Raw genomic sequence first — 25,233 nt, 5'->3', positions numbered from 1 at the left:
AGTCTCACAGAGAGAACAAAGTTGCCCCGAAACTACCCCGATGATTCTCAGAGTCCTTTCATTGCTTGCTGAAAATCAACTTCTGTTTTAATGAGTTTCCTATTAATCCTTTTTCTGGGAAATCACCATCAGCTCAGACCAATAAACTAGAGGGAATACATGCATGATTTGTCCATTTGATAAAAAAGGGCAAGACTAATGATTAATGCCTAGCTGGATGGAACTTTAGTTATTTTTCAAACTGAATCTTGATCAGTAGCCACCACTACTGGTTTGCACACATTACCATGTCAGCATTCCATTCATCTTAATAATAATTAATAATTATGTAATATAATTACATAATTATTTTATAAAAAGAATAATTATGAGTCCTGTTATTTCACCTTAAATGTTTGAGTGGTAAAGTATCACAAGTCTAAAAAAATACTCACCTCACTGTGTTTTATCATAGCAAGCTCAATTTTGCTGTTGTTAGTCTCTGGTAGCATATGTTCTGTGAATCTGGTAGCTCTTGCAGACAACTTGAAGGAATACACCATTGGAAAAAGACCTTTCAGGCTCTTTAAAAAGTGTTTTTTCAGCTTTTTAGACAGTGACTAAGTGTTTGACCTGCGTGCTTAGTCAATGTTTATCAAATTAATTTTTTGAGAGCTATGTAAGTGGGCTACACGAGTCATGTCAAAGCTCAAACCATGAATGCACTTATATTGTATCTTATTATTTTCTATGATTCATCTGTGTCATGTTATAAAACATAATTATAGTGTCTTGAATTTTTTTTGTAAAATAAAGCTATTAAACCATACAATTATATACACATGTACATATACATATATAAATGTATATAGTTTACATGTGCGTGTAACAATTGTAAGATATAGAATGTTCGAAAATAGATAGAAAGATGGATGTTGACTTCACCACTGACATCCTAAATCGCTGCAAAATAATCATGATAAAAAGTTGCAAATCTGATGCTTCTATGGAAAGAATCTGATTTACAGAGAAGTAAATCTTAAAATGCTATTTTTCATCAAATTTTTTATAAAAGTGGGAATAGCAGCTGCGACAACTTTTCAGTTTTGAATTCGCCATACCAAAATTCATCTGAATCACTGCAGAAACTGCCACTGAAAGGTGGTGTCAGCGGATCATCATTTTTAGAGCTCTTTCACCTGCTCGGCGCATAGCCTATGTAGGCCCATCGTCTATATGTAGGCCCATAGCCTATATGTAGGCCCATAGCCTATATGTAGGTCCATAGCCTATATGTAGGCCCATAGCCTATATGTAGGCCCATAGCCTATATGTAGGCCCATAGTCTATATGTAGGCCCATAGCCTATGTGTAAGCCCATAGCCTATATGTAGGCCCATAGCCTATATGTAAGCCCATAGCCTATATGTAGGCCCATAGCCTACATGTAGGCCCATAGCCTATATGTAGGCCCATAGCCTATATGTAGGCCCATAGCCTATATGTAGGCCATAGCCTATATGTAGGCCCATAGTCTATATGTAGGTCCATAGCCTATATGTAGGTCCATAGCCTATATGTAGGTCCATAGCCTATATGTAGGCTCATAGCCTATATGTAAGCCCATAGCCTATATGTAGGCCCATAGCCTATATGTAAGCCCATAGCCTATATGTAGGCCCATAGCCTATATGTAAGCCCATAGCCTATATGTAGGCCCATAGCCTACATGTAGGCCCATAGCCTATATGTAGGCCCATAGCCTATATGTAGGCTCATAGCCTATATGTAGGCCCATAGCCTACATGTAGGCCCATAGCCTACATGTAGGCCCATAGCCTATATGTAGGCCCATAGCCTATATGTAGGCCCATAGCCTATATGTAAGCCCATAGCCTATATGTAGGCCCATAGCCTATATGTAGGCCCATAGCCTATATGTAGGCCCATAGCCTATATGTAGGCTCATAGCCTATATGTAGGCCCATAGCCTACATGTAGGCCCATAGCCTACATATAGGCCCATAGCCTATATGTAGGCCCATAGCCTATATGTAGGCCCATAGCCTATATGTAAGCCCATAGCCTATATGTAGGCCCATAGCCTATATGTAAGCCCATAGCCTATATGTAGGCCCATAGCCTACATGTAGGCCCATAGCTTATATGTAGGCCCATAGCCTACATGTAGGCCCATAGCCTACATGTAGGCCCATAGCCTATATGTAGACCCATAGCCTATATGTAGGCCCATAGCCTACATGAAGGAATACGTGTAAGTTGTCCAAGCGATGAAGTTATAACTATAAAAAACGAAAGCCTTTCTTTCTGATCATAAGATTTTGTAAATATAATCAAAAAACCTATATTACTGGCTGATCATTAATAGAATCATCAAAGCATATCTTCCTCACTAAATAATAAAACAAATAAAATCAAGGAGGCCTATGTTCCTCACTCAATGTTGCGCAGTATGCTCGCGGAGGTTCATGTTCCTCATTCAATATTGTGCCGTATGCTCGCGAGGGCTCATGTTCCTCACTCAATATTATTTATTGAGGCCTATATTTCTCACTTCATACTGTGCAATATACTCAAAGAGCCTATATTTCTCACTTCATACTGCGCAATATACTCAAAGGGCCTATATTTCTCACTTCATACTGCGCAATATACTCGAAGGACCTATATTTCTCACTTCATACTGCACAATATACTCGAAGGGCCTATATTTCTCACTTCATACTGCGCAATATACTCAAAGGGCCTATATTTCTCACTTCATACCGCGCAATATACTCAAAGGGCCTATAGTTCTCACTTCATACTGCGCAAAATACGCAAATGGCCTATATTTTTCACTTCACACTGCGCAATATACTCAAATAGAGATATAACAAGAAGCAACAAGTATTTGTATGAGATTTAATAGGTATAATGAGCAATCAGTATATGTATGAGATATAATAAGTATAAGAAGCAATAAGTATATGTATGAGATATAATAAGTATAAGGAGCAATAAGTATATGTATGAGATATAATAAGTATAAGGAGCAATAAGTATATGTATGAGATATAATAAGTATAAGGAGCAATAAGTATATGTATGAGATATAATAAGTATAAGAAGCAATAAGTATATGCATGAGTTATAATAAGTATAAGGAGCAATAAGTATATGTATGAGATATAATAAGTATAAGGAGCAATAAGTATATGTATGAGATATAATAAGTATAAGAAGCAATAAGTATATGCATGAGTTATAATAAGTATAAGGAGCAATAAGTATATGTATGAGATATAATAAGTATAAGAAGCAATAAGTATATGTATGAGATATAATAAGTATAAGAAGCAATAAGTATATGTATGAGATATAATAAGTATAAGAAGCAATAAGTATATGTATGAGATATAATAAGTATAAGGAGCAATAAGTATATGTATGAGATATAATAAGTATAAGAAGCAATAAGTATATGTATGAGATATAATAAGTATAAGAAGCAATAAGTATATGTATGAGATATAATAAGTATAAGGAGCAATAAGTATATGTATGAGTTATAATAAGTATAAGGAGCAATAAGTATATGTATGAGATATAATAAGTATAAGAAGCAATAAGTATATGCATGAGTTATAATAAGTATAAGGAGCAATAAGTATATGTATGAGATATAATAAGTATAAGGAGCAATAAGTATATGTATGAGATATAATAAGTATAAGAAGCAATAAGTATATGCATGAGTTATAATAAGTATAAGGAGCAATAAGTATATGTATGAGATATAATAAGTATAAGAAGCAATAAGTATATGTATGAGATATAATAAGTATAAGAAGCAATAAGTATATGTATGAGATATAATAAGTATAAGAAGCAATAAGTATATGTATGAGATATAATAAGTATAAGGAGCAATAAGTATATGTATGAGATATAATAAGTATAAGAAGCAATAAGTATATGTATGAGATATAATAAGTATAAGAAGCAATAAGTATATGTATGAGATATAATAAGTATAAGGAGCAATAAGTATATGTATGAGTTATAATAAGTATAAGGAGCAATAAGTATATGTATGAGATATAATAAGTATAAGAAGCAATAAGTATATGTATGAGATATAATAAGTATAAGGAGCAATAAGTATATGTATGAGTTATAATAAGTATAAGGAGCAATAAGTATATGTATGAGTTATAATAAGTTTAAGGAGCAATAAGTATATGTATGAGATATAATAAGTATAAGGAGCAATAAGTATATGTATGAGATATAATAAGTATAAGGAGCAATAAGTATATGTATGAGATATAATAAGTATAAGGAGCAATAAGTATATGTATGAGATATAATAAGTATAAGGAGCAATAAGTATATGTATGAGATATAATAAGTATAAGGAGCAATAAGTATATGTATGAGATATAATAAGTATAAGGAGCAATAAGTATATGTATGAGATATAATAAGTATAAGAAGCAATAAGTATATGTATGAGATGTAATAAGTATAAGGAGCAATAAGTATATGTATGAGATATAATAAGTATAAGGAGCAATAAGTATATGTATGAGATATAATAAGTTTAAGGAGCAATAAGTATATGTATGAGATATAATAAGTATCAGGAGCAATAAGTATATGTATGAGCTATAATTGTAGTAGAATACTTTAAGTTATCTTTGAAGTTGAAGTAAAGCAAATTTTTGAAGCAAATTGAAGTTGTCTTGTTTACCTTCCAGTTTATATTTCAACTTGTTTTTAATCGATCTTATTCAATTTTTGTTTTTTAACGAACTTTTTAAATGGTAAATACTGAAATCGCAACGGGTGAGCCTCGAAGTAGCAAGGGATTACTGTAATGATAAATCGATCAAAAGAAGAGGTTGTCTACTTTTGAGGTTACTCCAAGCAATGCCCTCACAAACTTATAATAAATCTCTCTGAGCAACATTTAATGAATTTTGTTTACTAAAGATTGAGTGAGCTGGGTTAAAATTTTAAGTTGAAGGTATTGAAATTTACCATGACGGGAGTTGCAGCAATATCTGGAGGCTTCAGTATGCTGCCCTTTAGAAGGAGTGAAAAACATTCCTCTGCATCTATCATACTCTTCTTTGAGGGCAGTGCCTGAAGAAGAGAACAAGCGAATAGCATTCCAAGTTAAATTCTTATTGACATTATCACTATGAAGTATTTGCTTCGCGCAATCTTCCGAGATAAAACTCCAATTATTAAAATTTAACTTTAGCTGAGTCATAGGTTGCGGTCTGCTGGCTCTTGGAAGAGGAGAATAACATTCCTTTACATTTTTGCCTACATCTTGTAAGAGCTGCACAGACTCTTCTGATACTTGCCATAACTCCTCCAGTCAAACAACATCTGTTGACTGAAAGTATTCAGTCACTTATAGCTCATCGCTAGCAGACTCAAGAGATTTCGATTTACTCGCTTCATTTGCAAAACTGAAAGGTATTTTTTAAAAAAGATTAACGAGTAACATCGTGATCAGCTTACCTTTTTTCTGGACGTAATCGACATGTAATGGTTAAACGACAGAGTTTTTCCATCAGAATCAGTCAAACTGAACATGATATCAGCAACCGAAAATTGTGTTGGATGGACTCCTCGACCAACAACTAAGTGAGAGAGGGCGGGCGTTTGAAGAGTGGTGTGAGCAGGATGAAAGGTATGAAATTGGACAGTCAACAACAGCACTAAGAGCATAAATTGAGCTGATGCTTTGCTAGCATCCCAGTTGTGCGATCATCCCAGTTGCGTGATATCCACTACCAGCTGTTCAGACTCACTAGGTCTACCTCCGCACAACAACTGTAATTTGAAGAACAGTTATGATAGAATTTAATCTTTGTTAATTTCAAGTTAACATTTCTTAAGTAATTTTTAAACTATTAAAAACTTTTCTGGGTTTAACTAGGTCTATACATAGTAAGTAAAGAGTGGGAGATTACTATCCCTCGTAAGACGTTTAGTAAAATGTTAGTCAGTGATAGTTAGTTATAGCCTAGTTAGTTACATGTAAGAGCCTCAAGGACTGCTCCTAGATATGTGATTGAGTTTATTAAAACCTTTATGTGCAGCAAGCATTGTTTTTAGTTATGTTACTGTTAGACACATGTTGTCTGCTGTTTTTAATGAAGCAGATAAAACTCTCACAACAATTTCTATTGATTTTGTTGAACAAACAATTCTGCTAAGATCAGCTCGAACATAAAAGGATGATCTCTAGGTTGAATAACGATACTGTCGTGAGCGTGCTTAATCTTGCAAATTTAATACATTGGCAGCCAAATGGATTAAAATTGTTGTAAATACATTGCAAAAACAGATATAATGAGAGAAATGGAACTTCTTAAATTCATGCTCACCTGGCATTACTATAACTCCCTTTATGCGCATGGACTTCAAATACTCCAAGCAGATGGAGCGATGAATGGAACCTGTGACTACTGAAAACTCCTAGTGAGAGAGCGCGAAATAGGCAGCTACCATCTTCAACTACATACAGGGAAATGTAGTTGGTAGCCACCACTGGAAAGCAATGTTGGAGAATGCTAGTGGAAACGTAGCACCTCTTCATGCCTAGATAACAGAAAAATCATGGGATTTATCTTTAAAGCAACAGTTGCAGTTAGGAAATTTCAACAAACTAAAAATTGTTTACACATTCTGATATTTAGAAAACAGTTTTTTCAAATGCCAATATCAAAAAACTTTAAAAATCAATTAGGTCTTTAAGCATCCAATCTGCTTAGCAGTTAGGATTTGACAAAATGTCATCAAGTCTTGATTCAAGAAATTTTGTTCGACATTTCCAGACATAGTGTTTCAATAGTTGACACAAAAGATGTCTCAATAAGATACAAGATTGCAAACAACTATTTTGGATGCAGGTTTACTGTGATAGAGCTAGAGTATGAGGAAAGCAAGTTTATATTCTGATTTTTCCAAGATTTCTGCTAAATACCTGAGCAAACAGATTAAAAAGATTTACCAAACTTCCAGAATACTAATGGACGTTTCTATTTTTTTAAAACCTTTTTTTAACAAATCGATCTTTGAAGCACCTGTTGCTTACCACATATGATCCAGTTGTTGTATATTATCACGAATTCACCATATTTTACCAAAACAAGGAAAATTAAAGACTTATCTTTGAGAAAGTGCCGGCATGAAATAGTTGCTTACTGACCTCACCTTCAGGATTGAGCGGTGACCTTTTGGGGAGTTCAATGCCATGCACTTGAGCTAGCCTCTGTTCATTTCTTATGTTTGTGTACTTACTAGTGCTACTACTACTTACTAGTGCAAATTCTAAAAAAAACATATGAATATATATAAGACTAGCTACTTTACCCGTCTACGGGAACAGATTCACGTACAGCAAGCGATTTATTGAGAGTTGTCTTTCATACTGTAAAACAACTCCAAATATGGACTCTACTAAAATTGTTGCCCTGATCAGAGTATGCGTATACATATGCAGTCGTGCATGTCAATAATGCTGGGGAGAAAAATGGAAATCTGCAATGTGTTTTACCGCTAGATGCATGCAAAATCTATTAAATATTCTAGAGTCATGCGTCTAGATTCATGCATCCGTTCTTACCCATCTATATTTGCAGTTGACAATTGCGCTATTGCACTCGCCTTGCAATCAATCGCCTCACACTCGCCTCACAATCAATCGCCTCACACTCACCTTGCACGTGCCTTGCAATCAATTGCCTCGTACTCTATCGCTTTGCAATCAACCGCCTGACACTCGCCTCGCAATCAATTGCCTAGCACTCAATCACTTCGCAATCAATCACCTCGCACTCGCCAACTCGATCATCTGAAGCGCCGCGCCTGGAGACTCTTGCCGCACTTGAGTCGAAAAATATCTCACACGCATCCCCAAGTGATGCCATGGCTCCAAACCCGAACCGCTAGCTGCATTACCCTTCCACGTGAACAGATTCGTGTATAGCAAGAGGTTTATTGAGAGTTGTATTTCATACTGTAAAACAACTCTAAATATGCAGTCTACTGAAATTCTTGCCCTGATCAGAGTATGCATACACATATGCAGTCATACATGTCAATAATGTTGGAGAGAACAATAGAAATCTGCAATGCGTTTTACAGCTAGTCTACAATGTATCAGTCTCAAAACATTCAAATTGAAGTTGTCCTATTTTTGTACAGAGAACTGCTAATGAAATTAACATTGCTAAGCAAACTGAAGTTCTTCAAACTGGCAGCATTGAAAGACTTTGCATCTTTTAAGAAATTGTACAAAATATTTTGCATATTTTAAGAAATTGTACAAATTATTTTGCTATCGCCAACATTTATTGAATTGAGACTTCTACATGCTTAAAACACTAATCATGGCTCACCAGTTCTTCGTCTATAGCCTGTGTTTTGACATGGCATATACAAACAGTGCAAGTAATGTGGTTGTGTTGATAAAATTTATATGTATAACAGCAACCACAGTAAGATGTCAAGGCAGACACACCATTAGCACCTCACAATAATAAAGCAATGCCAAAAATATAGCCTTTTTATGAGATACAATGAGGAAAACAAATGCATGAAATTATACATATGTATGCTGAAAAATATGTTAAAAAATGCTGCATGTGGATAACATGTAGGTATAGCAGAACATGAAAAACATAACACGACATAACAATAACATAATGTTAATTCAACGCAACACTTGTGTATAGACAACATTTTTTGTTTTTCTGTCGGTTGTATGAACAAACAGTTTACAGCTTGTGCCATCTCTTGAGCCGGTGACGTACAGCTGGCCATGGCTAAAACAGGGTGACAGTAAGTCGATACCAGCTGCTCTCTTTTTCTCACCGTCGCTTATTTCAACCCTCAGAGTACCCGTGTAAGTTCTGTAGTAGCTGTAGTACTCGTAGCTGGTAAAAAATAAAAGTAACTCAGCTGCGGAAGGAAATGAACATGTTTACTATCACAAACAGTGGCAAATGCAACGTTTTTAAGTAGTGAAGGTGTCGCAATTCATAGACAATACAACATTAAAAAGGAACTACTCATTAATTTATTTAATGAGTAGTAAATTTTATTTAATTTTATTGATTTATTTACTACTGATATTAATTCTGTTGGCTTTGTATGACCGAATCGTAAAAAGGAAAGACCGCTCCATAAGGTCGACTTACACACACAAACACAAGTATATAGACATATTTTTTCCCGTTTATATAGTAGATTAAATATTGATATGAATGATTTTTTTGGAAAAGCTCATTTTGAAACTACGTGGAATATTAAAGATGAAGCCTTCGCAATAACCTCAATACATACCCATAAAATTAATAAAATTTGAGTAATGATAATATTTAAAGTTCTTCAATGGCACACATTTTCATCCCTTTATAGATCCCTAGGCATGCATCATTTACGTGTCATCAGACTAGGCATACAGTCATGAGACTAGGCATGCATCATGTGACTAGGCATGCATCACGTGACTAGACATGCAGTCATGAGACTGGTATCAGCCTCTACAGTTTTAAGAAACTTACCATTGCAATGCAGCTTCACAGTCATACTCTCCTTTGGCATGTAGACTACGTGCAATGCCTCGGAAATAGCTTGCCTTGGGCTTATAATACACATAACTTGCTGACGAAGGATTGCTTGATTATGTGTATTTTAATGCTTGATTATCTGTATTGATGAGTGAAGATAGATCCAGCTATTACAAATATCATGCTGTATCCACAAACAAAAAAGTAAAAAAATAATTTCAAGACACCTAAATTATTAAGTCAAATAAAAACCATTGGAACAAATGTTTATGTTTTCATGTATATAAATGTGGCTGCAATAAGACAGTGTGTTGACATACCTTCTAATAGCCTTCATTTTTATGAACACACACTTGTTTATTTATTTATTTTGACACGATAAGCCTAAGGAGATGGCCATCTACACCCATCTTCTCTCTCGGTAGTCCCTGATGATCAGACTCAGAATTACGGAGCCTGAGTGAGTATGAGTTGGCTGAAGCGTATGACATCTCCATTGTTGTTGCTAGCAATGATATAAACCCCTACAGGATTATATAGTAGGGTTGTATATCATTGCTGCTAGCAATGATATACAACCCCTACAGGATAGGTTACGAGCGTAATGTGGGCGAGGTTTAATGATCAAGCTCTGTTAGGATTGTGCCAGTGTAGTATACGACTCGGGATTGTGCTAGCCTGGGTTTGGGGTTAACACAGTTCTCGCGGGGCGATCGCATTGCATTGTTAGGTTTTTGGGTATATGTTTTTGTTGCAGATATGCGTCGATCGCGGATAACACCTGATATCCGATTAGTAGTACACATACTAGTGATTTTCGGTCAGGTATAGTGACAGTCGCTCAAAACCCGGTTGCAAGAAGAAAAAGTGGTGTCAAAAACTCTCGCATAAGGAGACACAAAAGCGCGATTGTCTCGCGTAATATGACTATCAAAACCAGAGTCATATAGCTTCAGAGTCCTGCATCAAAAAGCGGAAACAAAAACGCTTGTTTCCAAACAAACCCGATCGACATACTGATCTCTAATAGAATATTCTTGCCTCGCTCTCAACATTTCACTTTTTTGCATTTACTTTATTTTTTACAAAAAAAATTTGTAGTTTCTTGGAGGAAATTGTGTCCTCTTTCAAATGGTGTATAATACAATTATCAACTTTAAAGCACCTGCCAATGGGAGTAATTTTTGTAAATAGTATAATATCAATGTTACTGTATATGTATATTATAATGTATATTAGTGTAATATAGAAATAGTAGGCGCGGCCTGTTTGTTTGGAAACAAGTGAGCTCCCATATACGCTTCCGTTAGTCGCAGGACTCTGAAACTATACGGCTCTGATCATAACAAGGAAGTAGTTTTGTTGATATTTGGTACTCTGTCTTCCAAGCTTCAGTTCATAATTGAGCAGTTGTTTATAGAAAAATGCAATGTCGCTGCAGATTATGTAAATTTTGGGAACTGATCCTCTTTTTTCTCAACACCAAGAACAAAAATTAACTCAGTTTTTCTGGGTGTACCATTCAATGGAGTGAACTTGTACTCCCACTTTGGGTGGTAAGCTATAAAAACACCTTTGGCTTGGCTGATCTAATAAAGATTTATTTACAGTGATGAATAGCACTGCTGCTATATAACTGGTGCAGAATTTTTCATGCCACAACTCACTTACACATCTGCATTTCATCATGTGAATTTTTGAAACAGATTAGTTGTAATAGTAAGTAACAATATTAAACCAATAATTCTTGATCAAATCAAGTCAGCTGTGACCTATATAGACAATTCTTGGCACAAATGCAGGCATCAACTCATCAAGAGGCTCAGTTTTATCATCAAGCTGTATTAATAAATATAAGTAGGACAATTGGCCAGGCTGCGCTTTATATCTTTTTACAAATCACAAAAGCGTCGTAATCCTTACTATTGCTACAGCCTAAATTAGTAGAGTTTGACTAACAATGTCTGGTGTTAACCATTAAAAAAGACTCATGTTTGTGCCTCATGCCCGCTTTATGATGCGGCGGATTGGGGATAAAATGTGAGATGAAGTTTGAAAAGACTTACAATGTATATCCAGAATGTTCACTGTATTCTTTCAATAAGTTTAAATATATAAAAACCTTATTTGGAAATACTCAGTAAGATGCTATTCAGACTGTACGAGGATGAAGTCTCACACCTAACACACCTAAAATAATAAAACAAAATAATGCAAAGGGGTGAGCTTCCATGTCATAAATGGGAGATGCTGGAACATTTTCTGATGTAGTAATAGCATCTTCTTGAGCCACTGGCAACAGATCACCAATCGGTGTGTCATATGATTTACTACAATAATAACAAAAGAAAGTGTTACTAACAGAAAGTATACAAAAGTATTAACTAACAAATGAGACTTGAGATGTACTCACATGCATCTTATCAACAATAATGAAAAGTAATTCCTTAAACTGATCAATAAAATTGATTGAATGAATGATAAAACATTTAAGGAGGTTTTTTAGATTTATAATATTTTACACTTATATGTTCCATTCAAACATGTGGATCAGACAGCTGTGAATAAAAATGCATGGCCTGCTGACATTCTCACAGAGCTTTGGACGTGTAAGCAAGAAACCATTGTCATTCATAAGACATCATCATTTATAAATTCTGGTGTGTACAGTTAATTAAAAGCGCAAGTCACAGCCATGGACTATTCTATGCCTATAAACATACCGGTATCATTTCTTCGAGTGAGTTTTGCCTAAAGAAATGGTTCTTTCCACACAGAATGATAAACTATGTGAGGCAGGGTGGTTCTTCTTGGTTTCCTTCCCATAGGTATGTTAAGCAGCCTTCCTACGGAAACCTCCATGTTGGCTCGTGTTGTGCTGAGTGGCCTTTTTCTTCTGGCCACGGCTGAAGGCTGCACTCCAATTTCAGTCCTATAATTATTATGATATTTGTTCTTTTTCATGTGAAATATGTTTTGCGTTGTCTTACATGGTATAAATCTGATGATTTATCGATTAATCACAAAACTTCATCCGGCATATCTGATGAGGAGTGTCTCACACCAGCCAAACTATTAGTCCCAAAACAGGGAGGGGTGGGCCTAATAGTTAGGCATGTATCAAACAGCTATCAATATTGAATACCATGTGAGGCACGCTTGTACATTTATGTATAACTGACTGACTTGTTATCTAAACTATGGTAACACTACACACTGCCAATTACCAAAGCTTCATCTTAGATGAATAGAAATGATGAAAGCCTGAGGGCATAAAATTTGGACTTGCACTGGAGCAGCAACAGGACGGGACCAGTCCAGAATCACTAAATTCTTTATATTGGAACTTTTACTTTTTCTGTTCCGAATCCTGGACAAGGACCGGGAATTATTCTCAACAGAGGACTACTCTTCTGGGAATGGGCACAACCTAGCCTGGGCATAGTCCACACAGGAGAAGGACGGCCTCCCTCCCCAGTGTGGGCCATGCTCAGTCTAGGCACAACCCTAAAATTCACCACAAACATCACAGCGTAAAACTGTATCCTTCTCCTAAAGACAATGGTGGGTTCAGGATATTGATTTTCAGACTTGCTGTACGGGCCTTCCACCGTTCATTAAAGGTCTCAAAGGCCGGACCATACCTCATAGTAGTTTTCATGTTTATGCAACGTGTCCTTGTGGAATGCATCAATAGCTGCTTGTCTTAAAAAAACTCAATAATATGTACATGATGTGCATATTTCAAATGTTCAGTAATATCTCTCAGTGTTATGTAATCTTGTCTTTCAACTATTGTTCATTGTTCACACAGAGTATGTACTTCGGCATGAATCGTAAAATGTACAATCATTTGAGAAGCAGAAATCATTACTGAATAAACTGACCAGGGGAGTGAACACACCACTGGAGTAATGAAGCAAGAAGCGGAAGGTGGTAAGTTTGTTGAACGGAGAACATAGGACAAGGGGCTTCTGACGTGATTTTATCAAATCAATCACCACAGTGGCAAATAATAACCATCAGGTATGTTATGCCATGATGATTGCTGACATATCATAACAGGCATGTGTGACAAAATAGCTCATAAATGAAAAACATGTATAAATATGTTGATCGTGTGCCTTGTCTCATGGCCTACCATTTCTGTCGCTGTATTTCAGAAACCTTTGGTATCACCTCCACTTCTGAATAACTGTTCTCACTAAAATGATAAAAACAAAACAATTGTTCACAAAATGTAACAATGAATTTTAGTGTTTGAGTAATCATACCAACATATGACCAAACTTTATATTGTACTAGCTGCATTACCTGTGTTCGGGAACAGATTTACGTAAAGCAATAGTTTTATTGAGGGTTGTCTTTCATACTGTAAAACAACTCCAAATGTGCAATCTACTGAAATTTTTGTGCTGATTTGACTGCATACACATATGCAGTTGTACATGTCAATAATGTTGGAGAGACCAATGGAAATATGCAATGTGTTTTACAGCTAGTCTACAATGCATCAGTCTCGAACCACTCAAATCGGAATTGTCCTAAATTTGTACACAGAACTGATAATGAAATTGACATTGCTAGGCAAACTGACGTTCTCCAAACTGGCAGTATTGAAAAGTTTTACATACACTATTTTAAGAAATTCTAGAAAATATTTTGCTATTGCACTGCTTAGCTATCGCCAGCATTCATTGAATTGAGACTTCTGCATGCTTGAAACACTAAACATGACTCACCAGTTCTTCGTCTATAGCCTGTGTTTTGACATGGTATATACAAACTGTGCAGCAGTAATGCGGTTGATGATAAAATTTATTAATAAAATCTACTATATAAACTACATATATGGCCTCTCGCTTTTCCAACGTAAGGCATTACATCTGGAGCATTTTTGGACATTCGTCCCATAATAAAATTCAACCCTATACTGTGTTGCAGGACTGTAGTCAAGTGCAAAGTTTTCTGTCCATACACGGCGCCTGGTAGCAGCTGCTGTAGTTAGTGCATCTCGCTGTTGTCGCCGTTTCATCTGCTGTGAAAATTCAGCTTGCCGAGCAGCTGTTGTAGCTAGTGCATCATATTCTTGTCGCCGCTGCATCTGCTCCGAGGTTTTTGCACGTCTGGCCGATGTAGCAGCTGCTCTGAGCCGCTTGAGTTGCTGCTGGGGTCAGTTCAGTAGTCTCTGCACTTCTAGCGGCTGCAGCATCTATTCTGGCCTGCTCTCGATGTACCTGTGTTTGTTCGGCGGTTTCTGCTCTTCTATCAGCTGCTATTCTGTTTCATTGTAGGCGTAGCTGTGTTTTCTCTGCAGTTTCTGCACATCTAGCAGATGCAGTAGCTATTCTGTTTCGTTGTCGGCATAGCTGTGTTTGCTCTGCAGTTTCTGAACTTCTAGCAGCTCCAGTAGCAGTTCCATTTCGTTGTGGACGTAGTTGTGTTTGCTCTGCAGTTTCTGCTCGTCTAGCTGCTGCTTTGCGAGTTCGGTCTCTTTCTCTACGGGAATCAATCTGTTCTTGCGTTTGGACAGTAGGCTTTTTGGAAGGTATTGTACTGCTTCAAGCATTTTTAAAATTGAATGAGATGGTGTGCTTTTTTGTAATATACGCTGCTCGCTTTCTTCTCACCGTCGCCTATCGCCAGGCTCGGAGTGCCCATGCATGTTCTGTAGTAGCTGTAGTTCTATAGTACTCGCAGCTGGAAAAAAAGTAAAAGTAACTCAGACGCGGAAGGAAATGAACATGTTTATTATCACAAACAGTGGCAATTCCAACGTTTTCAACCCTTTCACTGAAGTAGACTTATACATGCGTTTTTCATGGTCGACCACCGTAGACACATTTTTGCGACTTTCCCAGCAATTGCTAGTAACTGAATTTTATTATTCGTTGATAACATAACCAACGATCTTTAAGACTTTTATGGTAGTGACAGTGTTTTCCAAAGATTTCTCTATAAAATTAGCCTAAAATTTAATTTTAAATTTTTGTTTGAGAATTTCCAACTTAACCACTTCGGGTGCATGCCCGCTATAGCGGCTTCGAGTATATTCCTTTCAAGTTCATCAGCCGGTTTTTAGGCTTTGCGTAGTCACATTACTCACCCATCTATATTTAGATCCTGCTTACAGTTGCACTCTATCTACAAGCTAAGACACCTTCAGACATGTTTGCAGACATTGGACTGGTCAAACAGCTATGGTCAAAGGGAAGATTTTCGAGTAATTTGCGTTCAAAGTTCAACATCGCGATTAGTTAGTAACAACGCTAGTAGTGGATGCGTATTATAGGCTTCAATTCAGCGATAGAAATGGCAGACTTCCAGTGGAGTGGTGACCGAGATAAGTTAACAGCTATGGAAGAGACTGTAGACTGCATATTATACACAGTACAATGTTTTAATTGCTGGTTATCATATATACTTTTATACATTTATATGCTACCCTTATCAGTCAAATATGTTCGTAGAACACGAATTTTAATAAAACCGCTATTTCATGCTACTTTCAATATTTATTATTTTTAATTTTTGCAATAAAGATAATGTGATCAGATACAGAATTTTCTCTACTTTCCAAAAAGTATAGGTATTCTATGTGAAAATGTGAGTGCTTCTATGGTTAAAACGACATTATGTTGACCCATGTCATAATCTGTAGACTGTAGAGCATCATGATTTAATTGTACCTGAACACGAAATTGGATTATGCAATTGTACCCGAAGTGGTTAAATAGCAGCGCTGAGTCAGATGGCGATGAAAGTAATGGTTTTGTAAGAATAAGGAACATTGTAGAGGATCGTTTTGCTTTGTAGCTTCACATCGCTTGATCAATGCACAAAGTATAGACACAATGAATTTTTTGAATAGCAGTGCTTGTTAACGTGTTAGCAAAATGAAATACATAACCAAAACAAATGTTCTAGATGGAGTTTGAAATTAAAAAAAATATCATGAAGCAATATCGGCAAAACGGCTGGCAGTAGGCCGATAGCTAAATTTGTACATGGACGCAAGTGAAAGGGTTACGTATTGAAAGCGTGGCAGTTCATAGACAATACAACATTGAATAAAAAGCACTTACCTTTTCAATGTGGAACTTTAGTAGGTGAGAATTGCGTTTTTCCAGTGGCCGCAAGAAACAAACGTTTACGTGACCTTGTCGGTACACGTTGGCAGTAAGTATTAATTGCTTGTAAAGTACTACGCGCTAACCGGAAATGACGTGTTTTTGTGTAAAAACGATGAATAGGTTATGTATAGAGGCGTGTACTAACCGGAGATTCCCGAAAAGTACGGTACTTTATAAGGCGGACACTCAATTACACACACAATGATTGCCGCTTATATAGTAAATAACACAAGTAGGTTCTAGTTGAGAAAGATTATTTATACTGCAAGTGGTTCGAATGAATAATTGGTCTCAGAAAATTCCAATCGTTAGTAATAGCAAGCTTTATGGCTGGCTTTTGTTAGTCATACATGACCACTCCATTTTACAAAGCGTTGATGGTTAATACTAGGCCAGTACCTTTTAACAATTTCTTCATATTCAAGATGTTCTTCTACTTTTCCTCCTGTATTAATCGTTTTATTATCTATAAAATTATTGTGTTGGAGCGGCTCCAGCCAGCCTTTCTGTGCTTTTTGACCTGTAAAATAGCTTAGTATGTTTTATGAGAGTTTACTGTGAACAGTCAAACTTTACATGTAACAAGGCTAAGCAAACTCGTTGACTCCTTATCATTCTAAACAGCAATTAGTCCTATGGTATCACCTGTTGAATGCTAAAACAAATCCTCCCTTTGGTGCTGGAGTAACTTGTCGCGGTGTTCATTTGTTCCATGTTCAAATGCACTCTCCATCACAGCCCACAGGTGCTTACAGAGGTTTCCTATGTTGCCATAAGTGCAGCTACACAAACTTAGGTCAGCTTGAACGAGTCTCTCAGTCTTCCCTATGACAACCTCATACTGGTCACCCACCTTCTGCAAAGACCAAGTGAGTGATATATACATAAAAAATCGTAAGGTCATTATTGCAGCAGAACTTATTATACTTGAGCACTTGATGGAAATCTCTAGACTTAAAAATTGCACTCCAGTTATCCTGGGAGACTTCAATTGTCATCTACTGCCCAGTGCCTCTGACCAAAACAAGAGAAAATAGATGTTGGAACATTTAGAACGACTAAATTTAAGACAAAATATCCCAAACCCCACAAGGATAACCCTCACTGGCAAAACTCTCATTGACTTCATCATCACACGTAAGAACCTGTCCCCACTGAAGACAGATGTCATCTCAAACAGCACCAGCAATCACGACATAGTTTTTATAAAGATAAACTTATCCCTGCATTGTAAGCCTCATGAAACAGTAACTTTCTGCTCCGCGAAAAACTTCAACCAAGAGAATTTTTTGAATGATCTCTATCTAAGCAATAGGACTGCATGCCTTCAAGAAATACGACACATGACATCTCCCATGTAACTCAACTTACCCTACTCTAGAATTACGTCCAATAACATAAATTGAACTAATCCACCTCATCTACCACTTGCTACTCACATGCTTTATTACTGCTGATGAGGTTGCAGGTCGTTTCCTTCTGTGTCTCAGCTCTGTCCTGCCATGGGCAATATCCAGAAGTCTATTACAAATTGATAACTCAAATTTTGTGATTAGATACTCAGTCGAATGGACACAGTTAAACGCTCTAGCTCGATGAAGAACTCCGTCCTTGAGAAGTCTGAATGCTGCCTCCACAAAATTGTTGGTGTTGTTACCTTAAAGATCGAACATAGATGTTAAGTATAAAGAAATAATTTGGCAGCACAGGCCCACATAAAATCATACAAGAGGCAATATATAATAAAGCTATTGTAGCTTTATTATATATTGCCTCTTGTATGATTTTATGTGGGCCTTATAATAAGGCCATACAATTCGGGCTTAAATGAGTATAAACTAGACAAATGAAAGGGCAATAACATTTCATGCAATCTCTTATCGAACATAATATCAATTGCAGACTCATGCCAAGCATTGAACTTTGTAGTATACACTATATGTATGACATGCAATGCAACACCACATTCAATTGACCATAGTTGACCATAGCATGAAGAGCAGAAGCAGTCAAAGTTGTTTGTATTGTTACTTACAAGTAAATACATGGAATGCTATTTATTGTATAAACAGGACCAACAGCCTGGATTCAAACAACATGTGTGTGAATCTCATGAAGGTAGGCCGGGTTAGCCTATAGACACATAATGTGCCATATACTGGCCTTTTCATGACAATCATTTTCAAAGCAGCATAAAACTCGGCACAATGTGAAAAGGCTTCGTAAAGATATGTTGATATAAACTGAGACATTGTCTAGAGACCAGGAATTATTGTCTTGGAGGCGTGCCCCAAATAGCTTTCGAGCGGGAAGGGAAGTATTTTCACATATGTCGCACAGGTTTCTATGAAATTAACCCTCAATTAAATACAAACCTTTTTCCATAATATCTGATGGGGAGTGTATCACACAGCTTCAAATTGTGATAGGATACAAAGTAATGCTTGTACCTAGATGTATAGTCCTTTAAATATTACCTTCACTATGATATTTCTACCCCCTGGCAAATGACAAAGCTTTACTTTCAATGAATAGAAACTATGTAAGACATAGACCAAACACTAAAATTTTGAATGTGTGGTGCGGGTTTCTGTGCTATTTGGGGTACGCCTTTATAAAAGAAATTTTCGTAAAGAAACAAACCTCTCGTCATCATGTCCTCCCTATAACACAGAGCCCAAAGTTGACGGCGGTTATGTAATGAAGCCAGATATGCAGCATAGTTGGGGTATTTCGATACAACTGATAAAAGCTGTTATCAGTTTCATAGCTTCAAACAAACATACATTGTTCAAAATTGAAATGTTTAGAACTAATTCTAAAAATTGAAATGATGGTGGTAAGGTAGTCGTAAGGTCCAAAGCTCTAGACTAAAAACTCTCTGTGCTTAATGAGCAAGCGGCTGGCCCCAAAGGCTCAGTGTTCCCACTGATAAAAGAAAAAAACATTTAATTGGAGTTGGATGGTAGACGCTAGCACAATCCCTTAACCCCCAATGTTTATGATATTATAATACCTATTGACAAGTATGATTATTGTTTGATGCCTTTGCAAAGAAACAGAAAGCTTACATTTCAAGATAATCTCCTTCTGTTTCACTGTACGGAAGGCGATGAAACAAATCCATACACCCATTCCTATCCCTCAATAGAACTTTGTTATTACCCTTCCACAGCCATCGCCACACAGCTTGTTGTACATGAAAGCTACACAGCAGTATTGCTGCATCAGGGTATGTAGACATCGCTGCATGCTCGGCTCGGGCATCATCTACCATAAAGACCATCGGCCCTTTAATACCTGTAGAGACACATCGTTCATGCAGTTGGTTGATCTAGGGTGTGAATATGTTATGTTATTTAGGTGAGAATCCTATGTGGATGATCAATCAATGATATGGTGGTAAGAAACAAATTTGCAATTGAATAAAAGCCTGGTAATACATAGCTCCATCACTTACTGAACTTATATACAAACCTCTTCCATTGAATCCTGTCTCACCCGCTAGCTGCTTCAGTTGAGCTAATCCCATAGTCCTAAAGCACCTGAGACAACTGAATTGAACTAGAGCGAGTTGAAAGAGGGAGGCTGAATGCAAAAAATACCCAAGGCAGTTGTGCATCTTCAGATTGATTACTAATAAAACTAGACTTATAAAATTAGTGAAATCTGGTAGTGGAAGGGTATCTTTTTAAAATAACAACGTACACCGCAAAAATGAAATTTCGAGGCTTGGTTCTTTGACAAGCATTAAAAAGAGGTTTTCATTGCGCGTCAAAAAAGTGTGACTGACCTAAAGAAACCTCTCCACCAGGACAATGTGTGAGTAATAGAAATAGTCGAGTCTGGTGCCCATCCATCCCACCACTTGGATCTAAAAATACCATCTCGCCAGCCTTTCTACAATCAACAAATAATATACAGTCAAACATGGATAACTCGAACTTCAAGGGACCGAGCAAAAGTGTTCGAATTATCGGAGCATTCAAGTTATCAGAGCACTGTCACAAGTCCATATATTTACTTATTTATTAGTAGATACATGTACATATACAAACTATAATATAAATCAAAAGCACAAATGGCTTGTTTCAAATTAAATGCTTCTAATGTAAAGTTTAAAACGTTTTCATGAAAAAGTATAGAGATTTTTCTATCACTTGAGATTGGTTTGTTGTTTGAGGTGATGTTATTGCCAGGACGTTTTGCAGATTGACATTGGCAAAACTTGATCGTTGTTGAAATGCTCAAAAGAAAAGACATTTTTTTCTTTTGGGGTTTTACCCACGATCAATTTTGCCGTTTTTTCTTCAAGTTTATGCAGATTACCTTACTTTACCTGGGATTCGTTAAGAGCAACACTCCGAGGCAGTTCAATTAGAAGTTTTACGAGGTTTTACGTTACATTCTATATCACTCACGCTTTTTTAATAGATACTTATTGAATGTACACACGTATTCTGTGTTTAGGTCAAACGATGAATAGTTTTTTGTAGCTCAGACAACGTATACGTTTAATTACAACATTTTTTAAGACGTTTTAAACATTCAACATTCCGACGTTGATTCAACACGGAATCAACGTCGGAAAACTATTCATCACGGGCTAGCCGAGTCACGCACTCAAGGATTTTCGCCACGCACATACAAAACAACATGCGATTTTTGTTTTGTATGTGCGTGGCGAAAATTCTTGCGCGTGTGACCCGGCTAGCCCGTGCTATTCATCGTATCGCAGTATAAATCAAATTTCACCAAACTTTTAGAAAAGTCGTTGACAAAAATATTTTGCCGATGATGGTAATAACGATGCTTATGAATTACGAAAAGATGAAGTTTACCTCTATGGCTTTGAATAAAGTGATTTTCTAAAGCAATAGCAACCGTTTCGGTAGCTGTTGGGCAAAAAAACAGTTCGAATTAACAGTGTTGAGTTCGAGTTATCTATAGCAATTTATCATTACGTGGGAACGGACCAAAGGAAATGTTCGAATTAACCATGTGTTCGAGCTATTCGTGGATGATTTATCCATGTTTGACTGTATTAGACTTGGATTTTGGCATTAAACAATTTGCTAAACAAAAGCTAAATATTACCAACACAAAACACTGTCAAACTGCATTGATGCAAGAATACCGGCTGGCGGCTGTGGTTGGTAAATTTAGGCATGGGATAGGTACTAAAACGCAAAGGTTATACCTGGGAAACAACTTAGAGAAACATACAGTGTCATAAGGATTTTGACATATTAGACAACAACAATGTACCTCAGACTATGAGCCCGCTTCATTAAGGGTGAGATTATTGAGACAACCATCTGACCATCAAATCTCATGCCGGTTGAGTGGTCAACTCCATATTGTTGCAGCTTTTTTTGTAGAGCTTCCCGCATTTCTTCTGTGGTCTTTTGAAAATTGCCATACTTGGATATTTTCAACTGATTATATAATCTAGTCATGGGAAAAAAAGAAGTTTCATGATATCAGCAAATAATTTCGACCAGTCATTGTAAATATGGGGCATCAAGCCAATTTGTCTTGTTATCTTAGCATCATTTTTCATCTTTCAAACGACAGCGATGCCAAATTGGTGATTTACATTCATAGACTTATTATGTATACTAAGTCTATGGATGTAAACATACACCTATTATGTATAATAAGTCTATGCTTACATCAACTTATTTTGTGCTGAATGAGGAAGCTTCGGATCCTGCAAACTTATAATCAATCACAAAAGGTCCAGGATGGTGTGTCTCTTAAGAATCTTAGTGCTGTTGACGACAAAGTGTGTAAGAAGAATTAAAGCTTAATATCTAGACACCTTAGAGAAACATGTCAAGAACCATTACCAAATTTAGAACAGTAATGCAGCAGCATGACAGCAGTTACCTAGTGACAGGTGACTAAAATAAAACACACCTTGTAGTAGTGCTGGGCATGGGTAATAAAACTTGTTGAACTTGCAGGTTTGTCTGCTCTCGAGTATCGGGTAATAGAAATTTTGAGCAATTCGATCTTGCGGGTTTTGACTGGCAAGTTAAAGTTTTGGTAGATGGATCTGTCGAGTAGTGTGAACAAAAACTCGGTCTATTGAGCCCTGCGCTCTTGACTGTTTAACAACCCGCCTGTTAACGCTGCGAACACGAATTTCAGTCAATAAAAATGGTGAAAAATAATAAATAAATTGAATAGAAATATATTGCTTTGTAAATTTTAAGATATGTCTAATGTTTAGAAAATTTAAACATAAAATCCGTATCAACAACGCCGATACTCGAAAAACCCGTTGGATAAAGAAGTACTCATGCCAAGCACTGCCAGTTACCCGATGCTCGAAAAACTAGAATGGAAGGGGCGAGTCTAAACTCGTTGGTCAAGACGTACTCGTGCCCAGCACTACCTTGTAGGTAACGGTTAGACCAAGCTGGACACCTTGGTTAGATCAGATTAGATTAAATCAAGACAAATTATTAGTTATTAAAGAATGAGACATCTGACTTACCTACTCATGTTAAATCTAAGACAACATAAAAATAAACTTACATGTCTCACATTTGAACACAAGGCTAGCTGAGTAAGCTTTTGTACATCTGTTTTTAGGAAAATCATGACTCAAGATGGAATGACTAAAAATCATGACTGATGTTTTCTCTTTGCTTTTACAAGTGCATATCAATAACTGACTTTAACTGACAAGCTTTGTATCTCAAAACATATGGATAGTGGATGATTGTGGAAAACTGGACACAATATTTGGAGAATCAGGGCACTTGAGATTTTCTGACATTGATGTATATATTTGTATAGAAAGTTATTGAAAGTATTCATTTACTTTCATTGAAAGTAAATGAAGTAAATAAATAAATATATATATATATATAGCACTAGTACTATACCTGGTACAATATTTTTGTGAGAGTATTATGGATCTGTCAGCCAGCTTGATGATATTTTCTTCAGCCTCCAATTTTAAATGTTGCAATGCCAACATTGGACAATGTCCATCTTAGAAAAGTCTTTTCAATGTCGCCCTTGTCTCGTTGGACACTTTGTCCTTGGAGTAAGCTGCAGCTGAAGCTGTCTGATGATTGTGCCCAGGTTTGAGTTTCACATCTGCCACCATTTCATTGTTCCTGTGAATTCAGGTTAAATTGATTTTATCGTAATAAAAAGAAATTGTCTATGCGTTAAAATGAGATTGAACTTGATGCGTTTCTGACACTATGACATTAATGGCCGCATAGTTCAAGTACTCAGGCTTTTAACGAAGGGAGTTGCCGATGCCAGCAACTCCGTCTGTTTATGTACCAATCCTTTAGAACACTCACAATAATTCACTCTTCCTTATATTGATATTAATATAGCCAGGGCAGTTAGTGTCTTTTACATTTCTGTATGTTCTTTTAGCTCCTGCTCTTCGTTTGTACTCAGTGTGATGTTGGCAGACAGCTCTTAGCTAAAACATGTAACCAAAATAGCTCAGAGCAGAAACCCTTGTGTCCAAAATTCTATTGCTTTGTCATACACTTTCAGGTGAACCCAGATAGCTTTCGTTTGGGAAGGGAGGCATTTTCACAATTAAGACACAGGACAGTAATTGCAAAATATGTTCCGGATTATATGATAAGGAGTGTATCACACAGCTTATTAATTTGTATATTTATCCAATGCAATAATTTAACCTCAATGTATTTGGAAAAAATGCTTTTGAAAGAAAAAACCTTTCATAATAGCCAAGAATAGAAAATCATTGACATAGTACAAGATAAGGTTTTGTGTGAGTCATAAAATATACAGCACACTTAGTGTTTTGGTATGATGGGTATTAATACATACACGAAATATCAGTTTCTTATTTGGAGGTCTTTCGCAACGAGTCCTCCAACGAAAATTGGTTTTAAATCTTGTAAGCCAGCTTTCTATACCGGCTTGGCTACTGAGCTTTTTGACATGGAAATTGAACTCGTTTTCATTACACTGTAACTCATTCCTTTGTTCATATGTGTAGCCATCTGATAGTATATTCTGAAAATAGTAGAAGAAAGTAACAGCACACAACCCATCTGTGATAAAATGTGCGCACACAAACCTAAAAAGAATATGATATTGTATGAGTTAATGTGTAGGGCAGGGTGAATACCATATCCATGTACACCCGCTAAAAGACATCTGTGCATCAGAACATAACAGAGACTTTTCCAGGTTATGTGATGCACTCGAACTCTTGTTGACTGTTGATGTTGAAAACTGTCTAAATTATTAAAAAGCTCATAGATTGATATACTTGGTCAAGCTCCGAGGAAAGTCACAAATAATAAATTTGATTGTATTTATTCTCCTGTTTTCCTTTTTTCTACCAATACAATTACAAACAATAGATTCATTAGATTAATCTAATATTCATAAATATAAAAAGTTATGCTAGAGCAAAGGTTTACATTACATGATTATGTAAATTCTTGGTTAAAGCAAGTATAGTATTAACCATTATTATACCAATCACCTCCCCTCAGAGGGAA

General features: G+C 36.4%; 1 protein-coding gene across 5 annotated transcripts; it reads right to left on the bottom strand.

Annotated features, from left to right (window-relative positions):
• Window positions 1-11,400: 11,400 nt before the first annotated feature.
• Window positions 11,401-24,734, bottom strand: LOC137389994 (uncharacterized). 5 transcript variants are annotated; one of them, XM_068076208.1, is made up of 15 exons: window positions 24,551-24,734; window positions 24,043-24,170; window positions 23,611-23,847; window positions 23,217-23,231; window positions 21,980-22,162; window positions 20,505-20,611; window positions 20,189-20,256; window positions 19,783-20,011; window positions 19,355-19,374; window positions 18,151-18,368; window positions 17,357-17,567; window positions 17,111-17,231; window positions 13,720-13,782; window positions 12,302-12,510; window positions 11,401-11,908 (listed from the first exon to the last, which is right to left on the bottom strand). In XM_068076208.1, exons 7-11 carry the CDS (start codon window positions 20,241-20,243, stop codon window positions 17,367-17,369), a joined length of 723 nt encoding a protein of 240 aa, XP_067932309.1. In that variant the 5' UTR covers window positions 20,244-20,256; window positions 20,505-20,611; window positions 21,980-22,162; window positions 23,217-23,231; window positions 23,611-23,847; window positions 24,043-24,170; window positions 24,551-24,734; the 3' UTR covers window positions 11,401-11,908; window positions 12,302-12,510; window positions 13,720-13,782; window positions 17,111-17,231; window positions 17,357-17,366. The 5 variants fall into 5 exon arrangements, with proteins under 5 accessions (XP_067932309.1, XP_067932305.1, XP_067932308.1 ...); XM_068076204.1 differs by having other exon boundaries at window positions 20,189-20,611; XM_068076207.1 differs by having other exon boundaries at window positions 19,783-19,981; window positions 20,189-20,611.
• Window positions 24,735-25,233: the final 499 nt, after the last annotated feature.

This window comes from Watersipora subatra, chromosome 3, assembly GCF_963576615.1.
Source record: "Watersipora subatra chromosome 3, tzWatSuba1.1, whole genome shotgun sequence".
Taxonomy (NCBI): Eukaryota; Metazoa; Bryozoa; class Gymnolaemata; order Cheilostomatida; family Watersiporidae; genus Watersipora; species Watersipora subatra.
Note: the sequence above shows the minus strand (reverse complement) of the source record. Positions and strands in the feature narration are given on the sequence as shown.